This window comes from Rhinopithecus bieti, unplaced genomic scaffold, assembly GCF_001698545.2.
Source record: "Rhinopithecus bieti isolate Rb0 unplaced genomic scaffold, ASM169854v2 scaffold_15776, whole genome shotgun sequence".
Taxonomy (NCBI): Eukaryota; Metazoa; Chordata; class Mammalia; order Primates; family Cercopithecidae; genus Rhinopithecus; species Rhinopithecus bieti.
In genome coordinates, this window is record NW_016808836.1 from 1,880,678 (window position 1) to 1,906,989 (window position 26,312).

Below are 26,312 nucleotides of genomic sequence, written 5' to 3' on the forward strand. Positions count from 1 at the left end.
GCTTTCCAAGTATAATTTCCTCAGTCCAAGGTTTTCAAATCGATCTGCCAAAGTCCCATTCCCAGAATAGAAAAGTGGAAAGAAATTCTTAATATTTTTTAAAAGTTACTATTATTTTCATTTTTCTCTTTGTAAAAAATTCATTTGATTCACTATAAAAAGACAAATTTCTTTGGCATATAAATTGCAACGTTCTGATCCAAATCTTTAAATAAAGCTGATACTCCAAGATGCAACATATTATCTTTATTCCACAGACATATAGGCCTATGGTTGCAAACTTTTATACACACACAGAGTCACAATTCCACTGGCACCCGTTACGTTCCACACCCAGATTTTCCAAATCACACATTCTCACCTTCACATAGCCTTGCCGGCAACCCAGTCACACGGCATAGTACCACATTGTTACGTCAAGCACGGCCACCATCTACCACAGAGCTGTCGTCCCACTGGCCAAAGTCACAAAAATCACAGCCCTGGGTATTTTTTGTGGTTTACTCCAGTCAGATCCCTTCACTCACTACACACCGACTCACACTCAAATTACACACATGCAGAAACACAATCCGCCAGAGCCAGAGAGGCTCCGTCGGTCCCGCCACAGCCAGAGAGGCTCCGTCGGCCCCGCAACCCTCACGGTGCCACACGCACGCGCTCACAAGGCAAATACAAATGGTCAGGCACCCATTCTTTACAATACACGTATTGAGTGCCTACTATGTACTAGACGCCGGGACTACCTCAAGGGGTGAAACAGACAAAACCCTGCCTGGCGGAGCTATCGCCCAGTTCGCACGCACTCGGCCTCAGGGTCGCAGTCGGCGGTCCCACGCTCAAGTGGCCTGGCGAGGGGCCCAGAAGCGTCTATTCTCCTCCTCAGCTTCTTGCGTGGGTTCCCGGGACGTGCAGCAAAACCGCCGGATGCGCGTGCGCCTGCGCCTCCGCCCAAGAGACCCAGTTTCCGGCTGTGGACTACATTTCCCAGAAGCCGCTTGGGCAGTGTTGCCTGGACCCCGAGGGCCCTTTACATTGCGTTCTTAAGGGTTCAGCCGCCTGGGTACTTGATTCACAGGCAGGCAAGAAGTCCGAGCTAGGTGAGGCGGAACGGGACTCTTACGAGTAGGACTGGGGTTGGAACTGCCGCCCAAAGTGAGGCGCTCCAGGGCCAAGACCTGGCGTGTCGTGCCCGGAGGGAGCCTCAGGCCTGTGCGTGCGTGGGGAGCGGAGAAGGGGGATTGTGTGACAAAATGTGGCAGACGGTGTATGTGTGCGTGTGCGCGCGACGGGGCGCCTGTCAGGACCGGGTTGGGTGGGTGTGGGTGCGGGTGTGAGGTTGAGACAGGTGCCTGGCCCTCTGGTGTGTGTCACTGACCCTCTACTCCCCTCACGGCCTCGGTGTCTGCACAGAGCAGTGTCCCCAAGAGGGAAGTCAAATATTGAGCTCTGGGATGAAGGTTCCTAGCAAGAAGGTACAGACCTGGGTTGGCGATTGGACTTTTGAATTAGAAGTGTCCCTAAAACAGACTCCTGGGACGACAGGTTGGAAGAGTGCCCAGTTGGAGCCGCTGTGTGGGCAGCTGCATTTTTCAGAAGCACTACATTCCCATACCTTTGATCTAGAAATCTGGTGTGAGTTCAGAGACAGATCCCAGCCTCACTCTCAAGCAGCTGTTATGTGCGTGAGGTCAGTGCAGATATAGCGCTGCAGGGGATATTCTAGGTTGGTCTGTGCTCTAAGAAAGGCCTGCTGTCTCATGATTTTTTTTCTTCCCCCATCCTGCTATTCATCAAAACAAGGATCCTGAAAAGGAGGGAACAATTGTTGTAGCAGGTCTAAAAGTTCAGGTCCAGGTAAGTTTATATTTCCTTTTTGTTCATAAAATGGAAATCACACATTCTAATCTTCACACAGCCTTGCCTGCACCCGGTCATACGGTATGGTACCACACTGCTATGTCAAGCAAAGCCACAGTCTACCACAGAGCCTGTCACCTCATTGCTCACAGTCACAAAAATCACATCGCCAGGTACTTTCTGTGACTTTCATTTGCATTTTTCCCTTTGAAAAAGTTCATTTGATTCAATCTAAAAAGACAAAAGTATTTGGCACATAAATTGCAACTCTCTGGTCCATATCTTTAAATACATCTTTAAATACATGCATAAAGTGTTTTTGTTTTGAAGAGATGGAAACATTGCTTTGCTTTTCCTGAGTTGTCCAGTGACCTATCCCAGGCCTTCCTTTCCAGTGAACAATGGACCATGCAGGTGGACCCTCCTCTTCATGGGCCTCCAAATGACCTTCTCATTTTTCAAATCATTCCTCTGCACTCACTTTCTATAATGGTAGAGAAATGCATATCTTGGAGTCTAAAGTTAAAACTTTGTTTTATTGAGATTAATGTTTAGGTAGAATCACATCATCCATCTTCTCCAATCTTCTCCAAAGACCTCAGTTTTGAAGTTTGACAGGATTAGAGATGACCTGACTGGTGTCAGTAAGCAGGTGATAATGGTTGCCTGTTTTCAAGGCTTTTAGAAGTGGGAATGTGATTGGAAGTCCAAGTATAGAAATCTGTGAACATGAGCAGGGATTTTTTTCCAAGGAATCCATGAGTTGAGATTTATGTTCATACAGTGTTAGTCATAAGAATAAAAAGTACATATAAGTAAAGTAAGAGTCATAGTGATGAAGAATCATACGCATTTTTTTTTTTTTTTTTTTTTTTTTTGAGATGGAGTCTTGCTCTGTCGCCCAGGCTGGACTGCAATGGCATGAACTCGGCTCACTGCAGCCTCCGCCTGCTGGGTTTAAGTGATTCTCCTGCCTCAGCCTCCCAGGTAGCTGGGATTACAGGCACCTGCCACCACGCCCGGCTAATTTTTGTATTTTTAGTAGAGATGGGGTTTCACCATGTTGGCCATGCTGGTCTTGAACTTCTGACCTCAGGTTATCAACTTGCCTCGGCCTCCCAAAATGCTGGGATTACAGGCATGAACCACCGCACCCAGCTGCAAATTTTAAATTGTATATGAATGTCAGTAATATTAGGATTTAAAGACATTTAACAAGGATTATATCTAAACATTTCAACTGATTACTTGCTGGAGAAGTAGAGAAGAACCAAATACTCTTCTGTCTGCTTTGCTCAAATTTTCTTATTCAGTCTGCAGATGCTGTTCACCTGGCTTGTGTATTAAGAGAAGAATCTTAATAGTGAAAAGGTCCTGTTGAATTGAAGAAGAATGTTCAGGAACTGGTAGGCATTTATTTATAATGGTCACACTGTTTTCCTACTGTTTCCATACATGTCAAACTAACTTGCTTCTGATGTGGTAAAACATTTTACTTTATAATTGGATATAGATTTATTGTATACTTCTGGTTATAGAATTAATGTTCACCTTTTATAAATTATTTAGTTACTCAGTTATATTACATAAGGGACTTATAAAGAAGAAAGTTAAAATAGCCCCAGCCTCACTATTAATACTTTGGGGAGCTATATTTTAGCAAGATTTTTTTTTCTTTTGACAGAGTCTCGCTCTGTTGCCTGGGCTGGAGTGCAATGGTGCAATCTCGGCTCACTGCAATCTCCATCTCCCAGGTTCAAGCAATTCTCCTGCCTCAGCCTCCCAAGTCGCTGGGATTACAGGCCCTGCTACCACGCCCAGCTAATTTTTTGTATTTTTAATAGAGACGGGGTTTCGCCATGTTGGCCAGGCTGGTCTCGAACTCCTGACCTCAAGTGATCCACCTGCCTCAGCCTCCCAAAGTGCTGGGATTACAGGTATGAGCCACCATGCCTGACCTATTTTAGCAAGATTTTTCAGTGCATTTGTGTGTGTGTGTGCGTGTGTGTGTGCACACACATACCTGCACTTTTCTTCCTACAGAATAGAAATTGCACTAACAAATTATTCAAAGGACACAAGACTTTCTAGCTCCTAGTTAGAAAAATTAATTCTCCCTAAACCAAAGCTTTCTTCTATCTCTGTGCACAAAGGGAGAAGAGAAAGACACCAATGAATCCTGCTAAGTTCGATTAACCTTTGAGAAATTTACACCTTCTAGGGTTATATAAACCAATTAAGGATAATTAATATGACACAATTTATCAAATAAGACAGTTCTTCAGGATTATACTGCTTTTTTTAGATTTTTAAGGTTGCTTTTACAGGACATAGCAATACTCTATCTTGGCTAGGTTTTTTTCAGGGTTCCATTATGCAGATAGCATTTTCTAGGACAGATTTATAACAGTAGAAAACAGAATAAGGCCGGGAGTGGTGTCTCACGCCTGTAATCCCAGCACTTTTGAAGGCCAAGGCAGGTGGATCACAAGGTCAAGAGTTCAAGACCAGCCTGGACAAGATGGTGGAACCCCGTCTCTACTAAAAATACAAAAATTAGCCAAGTGTGGTGGCGGGCGCCTGTTATCCCAGCTGCTCAGGAGGCTGAGGCAGAGAATTGCTTGAACCCGGGAGGTTGCAGTGAGCCGAGATAGCACCACTGCACTCCAGGCTAGGTGACAGAGTGAGACTCTGTCTCAAAAAAAAAGAAAAAGAAAACAGAATAAGATAGTAACAGCTATAAATATTTATGTAAATCTTTACATATAGAACAGGAGAACAAGATTGAACCTCATATTAAAGTTATCTATTGAAGGCCTTATTACAGTAGCCCCCAACCTTTTTGGCACCAGGACTGGTTTCATGGAGGACAATTTTTTCACAGACAGGGAGAGGGAGATGGTTTCAGGATGATTCAAGCACGTTACATTTATTGTGCACATTTTTCCCATTATTATTACATTATGTAATTAAATAATTATACAACTCACCATAATGTGGAATCAGTGGGAGCCCTGAGCTTGTTTTCCTGCAACTAGATGGTCTCATCTGGGAGTGATGGGAGACAATGACAGATCATCAGGCATTAGATTCTCATAAGGAGCATGCAACCTAGATCCCTCACATGGTCAGTTCATAATAGGGTTCGCACTCCTATGAAAATCTAATGCTGCAGCTGATCTGACAGGAGGCAGAGATCAAGCGGTTCATGCTAGCAATAGGGAGTAGCTGTAAATACAGATGAAGCTTCCCTTGCTGGCCTGCTACTCACCTTCTGCTGTGTGACCCAGTTCCTAACAGGCCATGGCTCAGTATCAGTCAGTGACCTGGGGGTTGGGGACCCCTGCCTTAATTAGATTATTTTAGCTAGTTTTATATTGAAGAATGATCTCTCCCCTTTGGTAGTTGCAAGAATAAAAGAGATTTTTTTTTTTTCCCCCAAAATGAAGTCTCACTCTGTCGCCCTGGCTGAAGTGCTGTAGCACAATCTCAGCTCACTACAACCTCCGCCTCCCAGGTTCAAGCAATTCTTCTGCCCCAGCCTCCAGAGTAGTTGGGATTGCAGGCACCCACCACCACACTCGGCTAATTTTTGTATTTTTAGTAGATACGGGGGTTTCACCATGTTGGTCAGGCTGGTCTCGAACTCCTGACCTCAGGTGATCCACCCACCTCGGCCTCCCAAAGTGCTGGGATTACAAGTGTGAGCTGCTGCTCCTGACCAAGAAGAGATTTCTTGATTATCTTTCTGAGAGTCTGTTTTATGAATGTTGTTCATTAAAAATAATTGCATCTTAGCTGGGCGCACTGGCTCACATCTGTAATCCCAGCACTTTGGGAGGCTGAGACGGGCGGATCACGCGGCGCATCACAAGCGTCGGCAGATCGAGACCATCCTGGCTACACGGATGAAACCCCGTCTCTAGCTAAAATACATTTAAAAAAATTAGGCTGGCGTCGGTGGCCGGGCGCCTGTCAGTCCCAGCTACACGCCGAGGCCTGAGGCAGGCAGATGCGAGTCTGCCTCAACCGGAAAAGCGGAGGTCGCATGAGTGGAGGATAGTGCACTGCCACCCAGCCCTGGCCGTGACAGAGCAGACTCTGCTCTCAAAAAAAAAAAAAAAAAAAAAAATTATGCATCTCTCATCAGCTTACTGAAGGAAGTACTTAAAACTTGGTTAAGAATTAAGAAATGGCATGAGAGTCAACTTTACTGTCTAAGATGATAAATAAAGAATTATTATAGCAATCGAATGGAAGACATAATTCCTGATTACATAATTACTGGCTAACTTCTTTTCTTCTTTTTTTGAGCACGGAGTCTGCTCTGACACCAAAGTAGGCACGTGGAAGTGCGCAGTGCCGGATCCAGCATGGCTCCAGTGTATAGCGCTCCGTCTCTCGCTCGGTTGTCTGTCCTTAGCTCGCCTCACGATTAGAAGGGGTGCCTCCGAGTAGCGGGGACTACAGGCGCCAAGCCACCTAGCCCGCTGCTTTTGGTTTTCAGTAGAGAGACGGTATAGTTAACGGTACTCCATGTTAGCCAGGTGCGTCATCAAACTCATCATATGTCCTCTGTCTGAGATCACCACGCCATCTGGCCTCACGCAAGCGTGCTGGCTACAGGCTTGAGCCGCACGCGCCGCACAGGTCACGCCATTCTCGCTGCCTCAGGCCTCCAGGTGTCTAGTAGCCTGGGAGCCAACATAACAGCAAGCGACCACCAACGCCGGCCTGAAGTTTTTTAGAGAGTGTTTTAGTAGAGACGAAATGTCTGATTTCGCCATGTAGCCAGTAAGAGATAGTCTCGATCTAATCACTACTGCCTGCCTCGGCCTCCCAAAGTGCTGAGATTACAGGCATGAGCCACCGCGCCCGGCCAATACTGGCTAACATTTATTATGTAATTGTGTATCATTAAGTGGGATATATGTATTATCTCAATCTTCATGACAACCCTGTGAGATAGGTGCTGTTATTATCCCTAATTTACCAACAAACTAACTGAAACGTATGTAGCTGTCAGACTAAGATTCACATTCTGAAAATCTGACAACAGGGTCTGTGTTATTAATGACAACTTTATAACCCTGCCCATAATGGCACATGCTCCTTTAATTTGCCTGTATGAGTTAGTAACTCATCATTGATGTCTTCCTCCAAAATAAATATGGACCAATATAATTAGTATTAGTAAGGCCTTGGTGTGTCATCATAACTGACCATAGTTTATTTAACCTGCTGCCTACTATAGCTATTAGTGTTTTAATATTTGATTATTATAAGTTGTTATATGGTAAATATGTATATGTCTTAATATGCTTTAATAACCACTTGCAAGAAAATAATGCCTAAAATGGAATTTTAGTCAAATGTCAGATATAAGGGCCCACAGTATACTGAATCTTGTGTTAGTAATTAGAGGAATATGAGAACTGAAAACACGTAAGTGCCTCTGCACAGCAGAGAATCTAAAATCAGAATAGACTGAATAAGTATAAGGTAGAAGGTAATAAAAAACAGTGAAGAAATTCAGGTCACAGGCCTTGGGAGTTCATAGGAAGGAGATGTCCAGTGCTGTCCAATAGAACTTTCCATGATGATGGATATGTTCTATGTTCTCCAGTATGGTAGAACATACTGCTCGCCACATGTGGCTAATAAGCACCTGAAATGTGGCTAGTGTGACTGGGAAACTAACTTGCTTTTTTTGAGGTAGAGTCTCACTCTGTCGCCCAGGCTGGAGTGCGCAGCCTCAGCTCACAGCAGCCTCTGCCTCCTGGGTTCAAGCGATTTTCCTGTCTCAGCTTCCTGAGTAGCTGGGACCACAGGTGCCCGCCACCATGCCCAGCTAATTTTGTATTTTAGTAGAGACGGAGGTTCACTATATTAGCCAGGCTGGTCTCGAACTCCTGATCTCAAATGATCCACCTGCCTCGGCCTCCCAAAGTGCTGGGATTGCAGGCGTGAGACACCGTGCCTGGCCTGAACTTTTAATTTTATTTAAAATTTGATTTAATAACCATATTTGTATTGAACAGCACGATTTCATACCTTAAGTTTTATTGTAATGATGTTAGATTCAAAATAAGGCTAATGGGACAAGATTATTCAGCAGCAGTTTGGAGGATATTGTGGCTGAAAGGAAAATTTCAGAACACAAACTGTCAATACGTTTGTCAGGAGTACATGAAAACCACTTCATTGTGACCAGCATTTGTATGTATAAGACATTGCAATATATTAGCATACATGGACATATGTGAAAATCAAAAGAATTGGTTCCGATGTTATGAGCTAAAGGGAAAAAAGACATTCAGTAAAATATAACAACTGTTGGCCAGGCACAGTGGCTCACATCTGTAATACCAGCACTTTGGGAGGCAGAGGAGGGCGGATCCCCTGAGGTCAGGAGTTCGAAACTAGCCTGGCCAACATGGCAAAACCCCGTCTCTACTAAAATACAAAATTAGCTGGGCGCGGTGGTGGGTGCCTGTAATCCCAGCTACTCAGGAGCCTGAGGCAGGAGAATCACTTGAACCCAGGAGGCGGAGGCTGCAGTGAGCCGAGATTGCACCATTACGCTGCAGCCTGGGTGACAGAGCGAGATTCTGTCTCAAAAAATATATATATATGTAAAATATAATATAATATAATATATATATGTATCAGCTGTTTTAGATTATCTTAAGCTTTTCCTTCAAGTTCAAGAGAAGATTGTTCAAAAAAGGAAAGGCTTTCTCTTATCAAAATGAAAAATAAGTACATATATATGCCTGTGTGTATATTTTAAATTTTTTTTTTTTTTTTTTTTNTTTCACCATGTTAGCCAGGATAGTCTCGATCTCCTGACCTCGTTATCTGCCTGCCTCGGCCTCCCAAAGTGCTGAGATTACAGGCATGAGCCACCGCGCCCGGCCAATACTGGCTAACATTTATTATGTAATTGTGTATCATTAAGTGGGATATATGTATTATCTCAATCTTCATGACAACCCTGTGAGATAGGTGCTGTTATTATCCCTAATTTACCAACAAACTAACTGAAACGTATGTAGCTGTCAGACTAAGATTCACATTCTGAAAATCTGACAACAGGGTCTGTGTTATTAATGACAACTTTATAACCCTGCCCATAATGGCACATGCTCCTTTAATTTGCCTGTATGAGTTAGTAACTCATCATTGATGTCTTCCTCCAAAAATAAATATGGACCAATATAATTAGTATTAGTAAGGCCTTGGTGTGTCATCATAACTGACCATAGTTTATTTAACCTGCTGCCTACTATAGCTATTAGTGTTTTTAATATTTGATTATTATAAGTTGTTATATGGTAAATATGTATATGTCTTAATATGCTTTAATAACCACTTGCAAGAAAATAATGCCTAAAAATGGAATTTTAGTCAAATGTCAGATATAAGGGCCCACAGTATACTGAATCTTGTGTTAGTAATTAGAGGAATATGAGAACTGAAAACACGTAAGTGCCTCTGCACAGCAGAGAATCTAAAATCAGAATAGACTGAATAAGTATAAGGTAGAAGGTAATAAAAAACAGTGAAGAAATTCAGGTCACAGGCCTTGGGAGTTCATAGGAAGGAGATGTCCAGTGCTGTCCAATAGAACTTTCCATGATGATGGATATGTTCTATGTTCTCCAGTATGGTAGAACATACTGCTCGCCACATGTGGCTAATAAGCACCTGAAATGTGGCTAGTGTGACTGGGAAACTAACTTGCTTTTTTTGAGGTAGAGTCTCACTCTGTCGCCCAGGCTGGAGTGCGCAGCCTCAGCTCACAGCAGCCTCTGCCTCCTGGGTTCAAGCGATTTTCCTGTCTCAGCTTCCTGAGTAGCTGGGACCACAGGTGCCCGCCACCATGCCCAGCTAATTTTTGTATTTTTAGTAGAGACGGAGGTTCACTATATTAGCCAGGCTGGTCTCGAACTCCTGATCTCAAATGATCCACCTGCCTCGGCCTCCCAAAGTGCTGGGATTGCAGGCGTGAGACACCGTGCCTGGCCTGAACTTTTAATTTTATTTAAAATTTGATTTAATAACCATATTTGTATTGAACAGCACGATTTCATACCTTAAGTTTTTATTGTAATGATGTTAGATTCAAAATAAGGCTAATGGGACAAGATTATTCAGCAGCAGTTTGGAGGATATTGTGGCTGAAAGGAAAATTTCAGAACACAAACTGTCAATACGTTTGTCAGGAGTACATGAAAAACCACTTCATTGTGACCAGCATTTGTATGTATAAGACATTGCAATATATTAGCATACATGGACATATGTGAAAAATCAAAAGAATTGGTTCCGATGTTATGAGCTAAAGGGAAAAAAGACATTCAGTAAAAATATAACAACTGTTGGCCAGGCACAGTGGCTCACATCTGTAATACCAGCACTTTGGGAGGCAGAGGAGGGCGGATCCCCTGAGGTCAGGAGTTCGAAACTAGCCTGGCCAACATGGCAAAACCCCGTCTCTACTAAAAATACAAAAATTAGCTGGGCGTGGTGGTGGGTGCCTGTAATCCCAGCTACTCAGGAGGCTGAGGCAGGAGAATCACTTGAACCCAGGAGGCGGAGGCTGCAGTGAGCCGAGATTGCACCATTACGCTGCAGCCTGGGTGACAGAGCGAGATTCTGTCTCAAAAAATATATATATATGTAAAATATAATATAATATAATATATATATGTATCAGCTGTTTTTAGATTATCTTAAGCTTTTCCTTCAAGTTCAAGAGAAGATTGTTCAAAAAAGGAAAGGCTTTCTCTTATCAAAATGAAAATAAGTACATATATATGCCTGTGTGTATATTTTAAATTTTTTTTTTTTTTTTTTGAGATGAGTCTCACTCCCGTTGCACAGGCTGGACTGCGGTGGCACGATCTTAGCTCACTGCAACATCCACCTCCCGGGTTCAAGTGATTCTCCTTCCTCAGCTTCCCGAGTAGCTGGGATTACAGGCATGTGCCACCACGCCCGGCTAATTTTTGTATTTTTTAGTAGAGATGGGGTTTCACCATGTTGGCCCGGCTGGTCTCGAACTCCTGACCTCAGGTGATCTACCTGCCTCGGCCTCCCAAAGTGCTAGGATTACAGGTGTGAGCCACTGCACCCAGCCTAAATTGTTTTTAAAAGTTACAGATTATACTTTAAAAATATATCAAGTAATGTCATGCAACTCGGCAGTACTGACATATGGATATATACATTTTTAAACTTTTTTCTCTCTCTTGGTTTCTGCCTGTCCTTCATTCTTTATGTATGTGTGTGTGTATTTTTTCACAAATGTAATCATATTGTGCATTCTGGGTTTTAACCTTATTTTTTATTTAGAACATATCTTGGATATTTCCCAAATCCTTTATATATTTTCTCCACTTTAGTATAGTATTTAATGTCTACTTAATATTCTGTTACGTAGATGATCTGTAACTTACCTAACCAATCAGCTATTGCTGGACTCAGAATGCTGAATTCCACCCTCCCTGCATGCATCTTTTTTATTTTTGTTTTTTCCAATAAGCCTTTTACACCCCTAACCTGCATGCATCTTTTTTTTTTTTTTTTTTTTGAGACAGAGCCTTGCTTTGTTGCCCAGGTTGGAGTACAGTGGCGCGATCTCAGCTCACTGCAACCTCTGCCTCCCAGGTTCAAGCGATTCTCCTGCCTCAGCCTCCTAAGTAGCTGGGATTACAGGCATGTGCCACCATGCCTAGCTAATTTTTTTGTATTTTTAGTAGAGAGAGGGTTTCGCCATGTTGGCCAGGCTGGTTTCGAACTCCTGACCTCAAATGATATGCCCGCCTTGGCCTCCCAAAGTGCTAGGATTACAGGTGTGAGCCACCGTGCCTGGCCTAACCTGCAGGCATCTTAATACACATTTACAATCATTTGCTATGGGTAGAGTCCCAAAATTAGGTTTAGATGGTAAAAGTCTCTCACATCCTTCTACATGCCATGTTTTAAGGTCCTACAAATCTGTAGCATTTATACGGTATTCATTTCCCTGTGATGTTGCTGATCTGGAATATTATTAATCTTTTAAGTCTGCCATTCTAATAACTGTCAACTGGTATTTCCTTAATTAGGATCTGCTTCATTGTATTGAAATTTAATAACTTCAGTGGATGATATGCTGCTATTTTTAGTAAATTACCCATGCATAAGTTTCATTTGAAAACATTCTGGGCTTCAGAGGCAAAAGCCAGAGTTGAGAGCAAGACCCTGTCTCCAAAAAAAAAAAGATAATTGGCTTTATAATTAGAGAAACGTGGATTCAGAACACAGCTCTGTCTCTTACTAACTGTGATTTTATGCAAGGTACTTTATTTTAAGCCCTCATTGCCTCATCTGTTGAATGGAGATAAATGCATTGCATGGTTAAATGTTGATATGATGAAGGACCCATCATGCAGAAGATCCTAAAAACAGCTATTTTTGTTGTCATCACCTGGCAACCATGGGCATGAATTTACACCACCCTAGCCTTGATATTGAGATATTGGAGTGGTCAGTGACTTCACAGATGTTAGTGATTGGGAACTCAGTTAGGAAATTGGTTGGAAACAGAGGATTCTGGGGGCTGTAGTTCTAGCTGGGGAAGGGCTACCCTTGGGCAAGTGCAGTTTTGCAGTGAGAAGGACTGCCCACTATCTTCTGCCTTCCTGTCTGTGGAGTCCAGGCAGATAGCCAAGCCATGAATGATATTTGGGTTTGGATGGGTGGCCCCTTCTCAGCCCTAAGGTGGGCATGGGTGGAAGAGGATCTGCTCAAGTCAGGACCTAACAATTCAGTCTCAGCCACAGATCAGCAGCATCCAGAAGTTGAGGTGAGCCAGAGACCCTTCTGCTGGAGCTCCTGGTCGTGCTTCATGCAGGAGGCCTCTACTCTGTATCTACACTTGCACAGGTGGTTTCTCATGGTATAGGGAGGGTTTGGCTTTATCTGGGTTCCCTGTTGTCTTCCCCGGTTTATATGTGCCGAATGGTGAGGTTGGAAGTAGAAATGATGGCAAAACAAGATCTTATTAACTTTTAAGTCATTTTAGGAGTTCTGAGACACATCTGGTCTCTCAGTCACTTGTTCTTCCCCCAGCCTCGGCTTCTCTGGATTCTGTGCTTCTCCATGGAGGAAGCCCAAGGAGAACTGACAAGTTCTTGCAGTTCTAAAACCATGGCTGATGTAAGTTTGTGTTTTTCTTCCTTGAAATACTGTGTTTTAAAATTCATGTGATCATTGAAGTCTCATTATCATGAGACTTCCTTCCTAAGACAACCCTGTTGTGGAACCTGCTCCCTAGTTACTCTCATCACAGTGAAGGATAGTCCCAAATAGCCTAGTGTCTTCCTCGTTTGCTCCTGTTTTCTCTTATCTGTGCTCACTTATTGATCATTCATCTATGAACCCACTCTTCTCTCAGGAACACTGATGGAGCAGTGAAAGATGAAGTCCGTCGAGGGAAATATTTGAGTTTCTGTCATCAGAGTCTTTTTTTTTTTTTTTTTTTTTTTGAGACAGAGCCTTGCTCTGTCGCCCAGGCTGGAATGCTGTGGCGACATCTCGGCTCACTGCAACCTCCGCCTCCCGGGTTCAAGTGATTCTCATGCCTCAGCTTCCCAAGTAGCTGGGATTATAGGCGCCCGCCACCACACCTGGCTTATTTTTGTATTTTTAGTAGAGATGGGTTTTCACCATGTTGACCAGCTTTGTCTCGAACTCCTGACCTCAGATGGTCCACCCGCCTCAGCCTCCCAAAGTGCTGGGATTACAGGTGTGAGCCACCGCGCCTGACCAGGAGTCGTGGTTCTATGGCACACAGATGGTGGTCCCATTGGACTGCACAGACCTGAGTTTTGTGGGTGGATGGGATGGGATTTAGTGTTTAGTGTTTTGTCTTCTGCAGTGACTCAAACATTGTCCTCCATGTCAGCCTCAGAGGCAGAGTGAGGTCCCATGCATGGCTTAGAGAACTAGGTTGGAGTATGACTGGGGCCTGCATATGGTAGTTTCAGTGATCTAGCCAGGGAATCTCCAAGGGATGAATAAGAAAACAAAAGTCAATTTTGTGATTGAGGAGGTTGTGCTGGTCTCCAGTGACGTCAGTGTCATTGTGGATACGTCAGCAATGCTTTCCTCTGGCTTAAGGAAAGCATTTGTTCCTGAGGTATGGCAGGGGTGGCAGATAGGAAGATCCTGCAGTCCCTAATGATGGCTGGAAATAGGCTCTGATCCCTAATGATGGGTGGAAACAGGATTGGGGAAGACCTTAAACATTTTGGCCCACCCAAATGCCTAAGAATAAAAGAAGAATTAGTCTGCTGTGTCCACAAGATGGATGATATTATTAGCTAGCCAATAAATATACTAACTGAAGACTTTTCTTATGAGGTTATTTTGCATCATCATGAACCTGAGTTTTAATGAAATCACATAATGTCAGTCAAATCCTGTTTTCTAAGAGAGATTGTAGAATACTTTTTGGTGAAAACATTCTTTTCCAAAATTTTTTGAAGGGAAGAGATGATGATGGAACTTGCATTTATTCAGAACTTAAACTGCAGGCACATAATGGGCAATGTGCTTATTTATGCTGTTTCACTTAATTTGCATCAACAATATTCTTTAAAAGCATATAAACACTTTATTTCACAAGTGTTAATTTCCTTATTCTTTTATACACGTTGCAGGCTTGAGCCCCAGTTTATTTGCTTACTATGTTGCTTCTTTCCTGCAAAGCGGTTTTCCATCTTGAAAATACATTTAATTTTTTTTTAATACGTAGACTTGTCATTTCAGGTATCCTTGGCATTTAGGGATGTGTCCATAGACCTCTCCCAAGAGGAGTGGGAGTGCCTGGACCCTGCGCAGAGGGACTTGTACAAGGATGTGATGTTGGAGAACTACAGCAACCTGGTCTCACTGGGTAAGGTATCTGCCAAAATCGTTTACAATCTGTTTTCTGGAGTATCAGCTTTCTCCACTGTCAAACTTCAGAACTCTGCTTTGAGAAGCCGACTGACTCCCCCTCTTTCTAAAGTCATAGTTTTCAGCAGTGTTGGGGTGGAAATGGGTACCTGTGTTAAGCAACTTCCTTTCTGTCCCTCAGTGACATTCCCTCCTCCCTCTGATTCTTCCTGTTATTGCTTGCTTTTCTAAATAATTTCCAGGTTTGAGCTGTGTGAAATTTTCAGAGAAACCAGATTTCATATAATGCATATACTCAGAATTCCTATAGCTGCTCTGTGTTAATATCTGGCCCTCCTACAAGACAACAGCTAGTCTCAGAATTCTAGTTTTCCTGAATTATCAAAAGAACCTCGGCCGGGCGTGGTGGCTCAAGCCTGTAATCCCAGCACTTTGGGAGGCTGAGGCGGGTGGATCACGAGGGCAGGAGATCAAGACCATCATGGCGAACACAGTGAAACCCCGTCTCTACTAAAACAATACAAAAAACTAGCCGGGCGAGGTGGCGGGTGCCTGTAGTCCCAGCTACTCGGGAGGCTGAGGCAGGAGAATGGCGTAAACCCGGGAGGTGGAGCTTGCAGTGAGCCGAGATGGCGCCACTGCACTCCAGCCTGGGGGACAGAGCAAGACTCCGTCTCAAAAAAATAAAAAGAAAAAGAAAAAAAAAGAACCTCTATCTATGGATTATACATTGGTGGATAGAGTTAACAATAGTCATTTGAAATTCAAGCCAACACACCCCATCCTAGAGGAAACATATTCTCCTTAACCAGCTTTGCAGTTGAAAGTTAAAGTCTGTGAATTTACGTTTTCCACTGAAGGAATATCCGAGGAAGAACCTGGAAATGTTTTAGGAAACTTAGTATATTTCTCCTAGGAAAATAGTAACAACAACAAAATAATACTATATACTGGGCATATTTTTATGCCTTTGCATATATTAAATCATTTAATCCTCACCACAGCCCTAAGAAGTCAGTAATATCAGCCCCATTTTGCATTTGATAAAAGTGAACATGTGGAGGGTAACTTTCACGGTCACACAGCTGGTAGGTGGCAGAAGATTTGAACCCAGGCCATAGGGCTCCAGAGGGTATACTCACTGGTGCCCTCTCTGTGCTGCCTTCAACAGCAAAGCAGACCTTTTTGCTCTCTTACCTTGTCTCTTTAGTCCTGTAATTGTGAGTCCATGTTAACGTGAATATTCTTAGATGGCCTTTTTCTTCTTTGCTGTCATGGCATTATCTAGTACCATTTTCACCTGCAGTTTCTTACAGATGTAACCAAATGTGAATTGTCATTTCAAGGTTACGGTTGTTTTTGTGTTTTTCTACAACATGTGTCGTTTCTTTTCTCGTGAGCAGGATATACCATTGCTAAGCCAGATGTGATTACTTTATTGGAGCAACAGCAAGAGCCCTGGATAGTAATGAGGGAAGGGACAAGGAGTTGGTACACAGGTGAGTGACAGCAAATCAGGCAGGAGGGTGCTATCACAAGTTATGACCCACGATGTCAGGGAGGAGGCACAGCACTGAGTTGTTTGGAAAGCTCCCTTCAAAGGCTTGAGACCTGTGGAGAAAGGACTGATACCTGAGAAGCATTCAGATTCTCTCCACATTAGCTACTAAAGGAACTTTACCCAATTTGCCAAACTCCTTGTTTCTCTTCTCTCGTATTTCTCTCCTCTTTCAAAGTGGGGGTGGTTTCTTTCTTCCCCATCGATGACCATTTTACCTTTGTTTCCAGGTCTCCTTTTACATTTTGATTTATCTTCATTCCTCTATTGTCCAAGTTTTATTCATCAAATATTTCCCATTTACCTAACCTAAGCCAGGCACTGTGCTAGACATTAGGCACTATTGGGAGACACTCTTGTTGTCGTAGACATGTTGATATTATAGAAACATTTTGTCAATAAGTAAACAGATAATAATCAGGTTTTCATATGTGTTGTGAAGAAAGGTAAGCCGAGTAAGGAGCTAGAGTGTTGGGGAGTTAGTAGGGCTAATTTAGGTAAGATCAGGAAAGGCCGTTTTGAGGTGATGATCTTTGAACCAGAGACATAAAGTAAGGTCTCAGGCCGTGTGAATATTGAGGAATAACATTACAAGCAGAAAAAGCTGCAAATGCAAAGGTTCTGAGATGAACCATCTGTGTTTATTCCCAAAGCAGATTATGCCACCTGATGTGAACATTCTTGCACAATTGTTTTTGTGTTCAGATGTTTTCATTTCTCTTGGGTGTTCTTTTTTCTTGGGAATATATGGAAGTGGAATTTCTGCGGTCATAGGACAAGTGTATATATTATATATACATAGTTTTTTTTTTTTTTTTTGACGGGGAGAGTCTTGCTCTGTTGCCCAGGCTGGAGTCCAGTGGTGCCATCTGGCTCATGCAAACTCCGCCTCCTGGGTTCACGCCCATTCTCCTGCTTCAGCCTCCGAGTAGCTGGGACGCTTACAGGTGCCCGCCACCACACCTGGCTAATTTTTTTTTTTTTGTATTTTTTAGTAGAGATGGGGTTTCACCATGTTAGCGCAGGATGTGTCTCGAGATCCGTCGCGCTGACCGTTGTGATCCCCCGCCTTGGCCTCCCAAAGTGCTGGGATTACAGGAGTGAGCCACCGTGCCCAGCCAACCAGCGTATTTTCTTAATCATATATGTTGAGGTATAATTTATGTAATATAAAATGTACTCATTTTAAATGTCAATTTTTATAACTTTTTTTTTTTTTTTGAGGCAGAGTTTCACTCTTGTTGCCCAGGCAGGAGTGCAATGGTGCACTGTCTGCTCGCAGCAACCTCCGCCTCCTGGGTTCAAGCCATTCTTCTGCCTCAGCCTCCAAAGTAGCTGGGACTACAGGCATGCGCCACCACACCAGGCTAATTTTGTATTTTTAGTAAAGACAGGGTTTCTCCATGTTGGTCAGGCTGGTCTCGAACTCCCGACCTCAGGTGATCCACCCACCTCAGCCTCCCAAAGTGCTGGGATTACAGGCGTGAGCCACTGTACCCAGTCAATTTTTACAATATTTTAAAACAGTTTTATTGACATATAATTGGCATACAGTAAACTGCACACATTTAAAGTATAAAATTTGCTAAGTTACCCTGTATATTGTGAAACCATTACACAATCAAAATAATAAACATATCCATCACCTCCAAAATAAATCCCTCCCTCATGTCCCTCTCTACCCACTGCCCAGGTAAGCACTGATCATCTCTCTGTCACTATTACTTAGTTTTCCTTTTCTAGAATTTTGTATAATGGAATTATGTGGTGATTTTTTTCTTTCTTTTTTAAAAATATCGTGATTTTTAAAATTTAGCGTCATTCACTCAGCAAAATTATTTTGAGATTCATCCATGTTGCTGTATGTATCAGTACTTCCTTTTTATTGTTGAGTAGTATTCCATTGTATGGATGTACCACAATTTACTTATCCATTTATCTATAGGGATGGACACTGAGTTATTTCCAGTGTTTGGCTATTACAGATAAAGCTACTGGAAACTTTCATGTAAAATTATTTGTATAGACTTATGCTTTCATTTATCTTGGGTAACTATCTAGGGTAGAATGGGTAGATCATATGATAAATATATGTTTATTTTTTAAGAAACTGCCACACTGTTTTTGAAAGTGGTTGTATCAGCCAGTGGCGGTGGCTCATGCCTGTAATCCCAGCACTTTGGGAGGCAAAGACAGGTGGATCACTGGAGGTCAGGAGTTCAAGACCAGCCTGGCCAACAAGGTGAAACTTCATCTTTACTAAAAAGGCATAGTGGCAGGCATCTGTAATCCCAGCTACTCAGGAGGCTGAGGCAGGAGAATCACTTGAACCCTGGAGGCAGAGGTTGCAGTGAGCCGAGATTGTGCCACTGCACTCCAGCCTGGGTGACAGACCAAGATAATGTCTGGAGAAAAAAAAAAAGAAGAAAGTGATTGTATCCTTTTACCTTCCCAGCAGAAGTTTATGAAAATTCCAGTTCTTCCACATTCTTGTCAGCACTTGGTGTGGGCAGTCTTTTAAATTTTGGCTGTGCTAATAGGTGAAGAGTTACGGTATCACATTGTGGTTTTAATTTTCATTTCCCTAATGCCTAATAATCCTGAGCAACTTTTTATTCTTAATTTATCATCCATATATCTTCTTTGGTGAAGCATCTATTATAGTCTTCTGCTCGCCTGCCTGCCTGCCTGCCTTTCTTCCTTCCTTCCTTCCTTCTTTCTTTCTTTCTCTTCCTTTTTTTTTTTTTTTCAGAGTCTTGCTCTGTTGCCTAGGCTGGAGTGCAGTGGTGCAACCTCAGCTCACTGCAACCTCCACCTCTTGAGTACAAGCAATTCTCCTGCTTCGGCCTCCTGAGTAGCTGGGACCACAGGCATGTGCCACCATGCCCAGCTAATTTTTGTATTTTAGTAGAGATGGAGTGTTGCCACACTGGCCAGGCTGGTCTCGAACTCCTGACCTCAGATCCACCTGCTTCAGCCTCCCAAAGTGCTGGGATTACAGGCGTGAGCCAGCCACTGTACCTGGCCTTCTGCCCATTTTCTAATTGCATTGGTTGTTTGCTAATTATTGGGTTTTGAGAGTCCCTTACGTCTTCTGGATGTAAGTCCTTTATCAAATGTATGATCTGTAAATTCTTAACATTGTCTTCTGAATAGCATAAGCTCTTAATTTGATTAAGTTCAGTTTATCACATTTTTCTCTTATGGACTATCCTTTCAGATCATATTTAAGAAATCTTTGCCCAATATAAAAAGTACAACAATTTTCTGTTTTCTTCTAGAAATTTTTTTTTTTTTTGACAGAGTCGCTCTCTGTCGCCCAGGCTGGAGTGCAGTGGCAGTCTCGGCTCACTGCAACCTCCACCTCCCAGGTTCAAGCGATTCTTCTGCCTCAGCCTCCCTAGTAGCTGGGACTACAGGTGCCCGCCACCACGCCCAGCTAATTTTTATATTTTTAGTAGAGACAGGGTTTCACCATATTGGCCAGGCTAGTCTTGAACTCCTGACCTCATGATCCGCCTGCCTCAGCCTTCCAAAGTGCTTGGATTACAGGTGTGAGCCACTGCCCCTAGCCTTTCTAGACATTTTATAGTTTTATTTATTTATTTATTTATTTATTATTTTTTTTGAGACGGAGTCTCGCTCTGTTGCCCAGGCTGGAGTGCAGTGGCCGGATCTCAGCTCACTGCAAGCTCTGCCTCCTGGGTTTACGCCATTCTCCTGCCTCAGCCTCCCAAGTAGCTGGGACCACAAGCGCCCGCCACCTCGCCTGGCTAGTTTTTTGTATTTTTTAGTAGAGATGGGGTTTCACCGTGTTAGCCAGGATGGTCTCGATCTCCTGACCTCGTGATCCGCCCGTCTCGGCCTCCCAAAGTGCTGGGATTACAGGCTTGAGCCACCGCGCCCGGCCTATAGTTTTAGATTTTTGCATCTGTGTACCTATTGTACACAGAGTCTTCCAGAAACTTTAAGACAAGGGAATACTTCCAAACTCACTCTTCAAGTCCAGCATTACCCTGATACCGAAACCAGACAAAGGCATTCTAAGAAAAGAAATCTATAAGTCAGTATCTTTCATTTACACAAATGCAAAAATTCTAGACAAAGTTTTAGCCATTTGAATCCAACAATTCATGAAAAGAATAGTAGTTACTGGCCATTCTTGGCGTTCCTTGGCTTGCAGATGCATCACTCCAGTCTCTGCCTCCATCTTCATGGCACCCTCTCTTGATCTCCCTATGCCTCGCTCTTATAAGTACACCTGTTATTGGATTTAGGGCCCACCCTTTTTCCATATTAGGTCACATTCACAGGCACTGGGAGTTAGGAACATGTCTTTTCTGGGGGCCACAGTTCAACCTACTATGTCTGAGAATAAAGGTGTTTGTTTTTCTCCTTTCTAAAGCCTGTGTTCTTCTCCTTGCCACTCTACTAGCCAGGACTTGCAGTGTAGTTATTGACTAGCAGTGAGTTTGAGGATCTGTGAATGAGTAATGATAAAACACAACTGATGCTCACCATATAAAATATCTCAGTACTTGAGATGGGACAGAGACAAAGAGAAGGAACAGTAGCCACACACACAGGGCAAATGTAAACAGTTTTGGAGATACCTAATGTTCAAGGTGACAATAGGTAATTGGAAAATGATGAAATACAAAAATGACTTTTCCATTTATACTTTTTTTTTTTCTTATTTATTTTTTTTGAGACAGAGTCTCGCTCTGTTGCCCAGGCTGGAGTGCAGTGGTCGGATCTCAGCTCACTGCAAGCTCCGCCTCCCGGGTTTAGGCCATTCTCCTGCCTCAGCCTCCCAAGTAACTGGGACTACAGGCGCCCGCTACCTCGCCCGGCTTTTTTTTTTTTTTTTTTTTTTTTTTTTTTTTTTTTTGAGACGGAGTCTCACTCTGTCACCCAGGCTGTAGTGCAGTGGCCAGATCTCAGCTCACTGCAAGCTCCGCCTCCCGGGTTCATGCCATTCTCCTGCCTCAGCCTCCCTTCTCCTGCCTCAGCCTCCCCAGTAGCTGGGACCACAGGTGCCCGCCACCTCACCCGGCTAGTTTTTTTATTTTAGTAGAGACGGGGTTTCATCAGGTAGCCAGGATGGTTCACTCCTCGAATCTCCTGACCTCGTGATCCGCCACGTCTTGCCTCCCCCAAAGTGCTGGGATTACAGGCTTGAGCCACCGCGCCCGGCCGTTTTTGTTTTTTTTTTAGTAGAGACGGGGTTCATCGTGTTAGCCAGGATGGTCTCGATCTCCTGACCCTCGTGTGAATTCCACGGCCCGTCTCGGCCTACCCAAAGTGCTGGGATTACAGGCTTGAGCCACTGTGCCCGGCCCATTTATACTTTTGACTGAGCAATTTTGGATGTACCTTTGTTCCCGTTCAGAAGGGAAGTAATCTAGGAAAGAGCATATTTAAATGCTGGACTAGGATGAGATTGGAATCAGGGAGGTATATTCATAACTATGTTGTAATTTGGGGAAATTAAGTTATGATACTTAGCTGCCTTCTCGGTGACTTGTTTGTAATATTTACAGAGGTGGTTTGCAGAGGTCTTACAAATAAGAAAGGACTTTTTATTTGTGGTAGTATGTTTGGGTTTTATTGTAGGGGGAACGAGAAACTCTATTTTAAAGGGAAAAGAATGACGTACAGATTTTCAAAATGATCCCCATCAAAGCTATTTGATGAAAAAGATTTTAAATGCACACATCCAGGACTTGTGCCTGTAGATTTTGATTTTGTCTGGTTTGGTGCCTGAAGAACAGTATATGTAAGAAACTCCCCTAAATCCATCCTAAATAGGAGGACCACTGATGTACCCTTTTCTCCTACTCACCTATTTTACCATTCTTTTTTTTTTTTTTTTTTTTTTTTTTTTTTTTGAGACAGAGTCTTGCTCTGTCGCCCAGGCTGGAGTGCAGTGGCGCAATCTTGGCTCACTGCAAGCTCCGCCTCCCGGGTTCACGCCATTCTCCTGCCCCAGCCTCCCGAGTAGCTGGGACTACAGGTGCCCACCACCATGCCCGTCTAATTTTTTGTATTTTTAGTAGAGATGGGGTTTCACCATGTTAGCCAGGATGGTCTCGATCTCCTGACTTCATGATCCACCTGCCTCAGCCTCCCAAAGTGCTGGGATTACAGGCATGAGCCACCACTCCCGGCCTATTTTACCATCATTTTCTGAGGTATTTTGCCTTCTTTTAAATTGCACTACAATAATTTAGAGTAAGCTAGGAACCAGCAAACTATAGCCCATGAGCCAAATACTTCACTGCCTGTTTTTGCATGGCTTATAAGTTACAACTGGTTTCTTCATTTTTTCAGTGGTTGAAACAATCAAGATTTTGTGTCATGTACACATTTTTTGAAATTCAAATTTCAGTGTCCATAAGTCAAGTGTTATTATAACACAGCCACACTTATTATCATCTGTGGCTACCTTGGTGTTGTAATAGCAGACCTAAGTAATTGTGACAGAGACCATATGCCTCCCAAGGCCTAACACCTTCACTATCTGGTCTTTTACAGAAAAAGTTTATTGACTCCTGCTCTAAACCATTTATTTCTAATGTATGTTACTTCTGTTTTATCCTTTATTTCTACTATAAGGTACAACCCCCATCCCTGCCCCAACACAGAAAAATAGCATTATAGCATTTGTTTGCTTTTTTCTTTTTTTTCTTTCTTTCTTTTTTTCTTTTCTTTTCTTTTTTTTTTTTTTTTTTTTTTTTTTTTTTTTTTTTTTTTTTTTTTTTTTGCAGATTTGGAATACAAGTATATCACCACGAATTTACTTTCAGAAAAGAATGTTTGCAAACTCTATTTATCTCAATTGCAGACAGGGGAAAAAAGTAAAAACACCATCCATGAGGACACCATTTTCAGAAATGCTTTGCAGTGCAAACATGAATTTGAGAGACAAGAGGGACACCAGATGGGTTGTGTTAGTCAAATGATAATCCAAAAACAAATATCTCATCCTCTACATCTGAAAATTCATGCTAGAGAGAAATCATATGAATGTAAGGAATGTAGAAAGGCCTTTAGACAACAGTCATACCTTATTCAACATCTGAGAATTCACACTGGTGAGAGACCCCATAAATGTATGGAATGTGGAAAGGCCTTTTGTCGAGTGGGAGACCTTAGAGTACACCAGACAATCCATGCTGGGGAGAGACCCTATGAATGTAAAGAATGTGGGAAGGCCTTTAGACTTCATTATCACCTTACTGAACATCAGAGAATACATTCTGGTGTGAAACCCTATGAGTGTAAGGAATGTGGGAAGGCCTTTAGTCGTGTTAGAGACCTTAGAGTACATCAGACAATTCATGCTGGAGAGAGACCTTATGAATGTAAAGAATGTGGGAAGGCCTTTAGACTTCATTATCAACTAACTGAACATCAAAGAATTCATACTGGTGAGAGGCCTTATGAATGTAAAGTTTGTGGCAAGACCTTTAGGGTACAACGACATATTAGTCAACATCAGAAAATTCATACTGGTGTCAAACCCTATAAATGTAATGAATGTGGGAAGGCCTTTAGTCATGGCTCATACCTTGTTCAACATCAGAAAATTCATACTGGTGAAAAACCCTATGAATGTAAAGAATGTGGTAAGTCCTTTAGTTTTCATGCAGAACTTGCTCGACATCATAGAATTCATACTGGTGAGAAACCCTATGAATGTAAAGAATGTGGAAAAGCCTTTCGTCTTCAAACAGAACTTACTCGGCATCATAGAACTCATACTGGTGAGAAACCCTATGAATGTAAGGAATGTGGGAAGGCCTTTATTTGTGGTTATCAACTTACTTTACATCTGAGAACTCACACTGGTGAGATTCCTTATGAATGTAAGGAATGTGGAAAAACCTTCAGTAGTCGCTATAATCTTACCCAACACTACAGAATTCACACTGGTGAGAAACCCTACATATGTAATGAATGTGGAAAAGCCTTTCGTCTTCAAGCAGAACTTACCCGACATCACAGAATTCATACATGTGAGAAACCCTATGAATGTAAGGAATGTGGGAAGGCTTTTATCCATAGCAATCAATTTATTTCACACCAGCGAATTCACACCAGTGACAGCAACTACGTATGTAAAGAATGTGGGAAGATTTTTAGTCGTCGCTATAATCTTACTCAACATTTTAAAATTCATACTGGTGAGAAACCCTACATATGTAATGAATGTGGGAAAGCCTTTCGATTTCAAACAGAACTTACTCAGCATCACAGAATTCATACTGGTGAAAAACCCTATAAATGTATGGAATGCGGGAAGGCCTTTATTCGTAGCACTCATCTCACGCAACATCACAGAATTCATACTGGCGAGAAACCCTACGAATGTAAGGAATGTGGGAAGACGTTTAGTCGGCACTATCATCTCACTCAACATCACAGAGGCCATACTGGTGAGAAGCCCTACATATGTAATGAATGTGGGAATGCTTTTATTTGCAGTTATCGACTTACATTACATCAAAGAATTCACACTGGTGAGATTCCATATGAATGTAAGGAATGTGGAAAGACCTTTAGTCGTCGGTATCATCTTACTCAACATTTTAGACTTCATACTGGTGAGAAACCTTATAGCTGTAAAGAATGTGGGAATGCCTTTCGTCTTCAAGCAGAACTTACTCGACATCACATAGTTCACACGGGTGAGAAACCCTATAAGTGTAAAGAATGTGGGAAGGCCTTCAGTGTTAACTCAGAGCTTACTCGACATCACAGAATTCATACTGGTGAAAAACCCTATAAATGTAAAGAATGTGGAAAAGCCTTTATTCGTAGTGATCAACTTACTTTACATCAGAGAAATCATATTAGTGAGGAAGTCCTCCTATGTGTAATGTAAAGAGAATACGATGGCCTTTAGAAAGTGCCCTTTAGCAGATAATTTATAATTTAAGAAATTTTCTGTTTGTTACAGAACATGTGGGAATACCTTTTACTTCATGCTCACAATTTATCAGAAATTATTTCATATGTTAAAGAGTTGAAAGACTATAGCATCACTCAGTCCCTATTAGACTTTAGAAGATTGATACTGATGCACTGCATCCCAAACCATCAAGGACGTTTTCCCCTGCAAACTGTTGTTGAACAGTGCTTCTCTAAAATGCAGTAATAATGGGCCAGGTGAAGTGGCTCACACCTGTAATCCCAGCACTGTGGAAAGACAGGAGTTCAAAACTAGCCTGGGCAACATAGTGAGACCCTGCCTCATGGCTTTAGTGAGCCATGATTGTGCCACTGCACTCCAGCTTGGTGACAGAGTGAGAGCCTGTCTCTAAATAAATAACTAAAATGTGGGCCAGGCACAATGGCTTACACCTGTAATCCCAGCACTTTGTGAGGCCCAGATGGGCAGATCACCTGAGGTCAGGAGTTCAAGACCAGCCTGGGCAACATGGTGAAACCCTGTCTCTACTAAAATACACAAATTATCTAGGCGTGGTGGCGGGTACCTGTAATCCCAGCTACTCAGGAGGCTGAGGCAGGAAAATTGCTTGAACCTAGGTGGCAGAGGTTGCAGTGAGCTGAGATCACGCCACTGCACTCCAGCCTGGGTGATAGAGCAAGACTCCTTCTCTTAAATAAATAAATAAATAAATACATAAATAATACTAGAATACCAGAAAAATAAAAAGAAAAAAACTGACATACAAAACAAAAGCCTCAGTTTTTTATTATGGTATTTAACTGAGTTAACTCTGTCAGATTGCTGCAAACATTTCTAAATACTTGCTCTCAGTATCTATAACTTTTGCAGAGACCAGAAGCAAACAATTTGTGGACCCGTGTCAACCCATGGACCACACTTTGTATAGCGCTGTAACAGAAAATGATTCTGTTAATGTAATGAACATGGGGGCCGGGCGCGGTGGCTCAAGCCTGTAATCCCAGC

The 26,312-nt window shown here is 42.6% G+C and overlaps 1 protein-coding gene across 1 annotated transcript; it reads left to right on the forward strand.

Annotated features, from left to right (window-relative positions):
* The first annotated feature begins 557 nt into the window (after positions 1–557).
* ZNF546 (zinc finger protein 546) lies at positions 558–25,616 on the forward strand. Its single transcript, XM_017887359.1, has 7 exons — positions 558–644; positions 817–933; positions 3,249–3,266; positions 12,982–13,068; positions 14,683–14,809; positions 16,215–16,310; positions 23,140–25,616. Exons 1-7 carry the CDS (start codon positions 558–560, stop codon positions 25,257–25,259), a joined length of 2,652 nt encoding a protein of 883 aa, XP_017742848.1. The 3' UTR covers positions 25,260–25,616.
* The last annotated feature ends 696 nt before the right edge of the window (positions 25,617–26,312 follow it).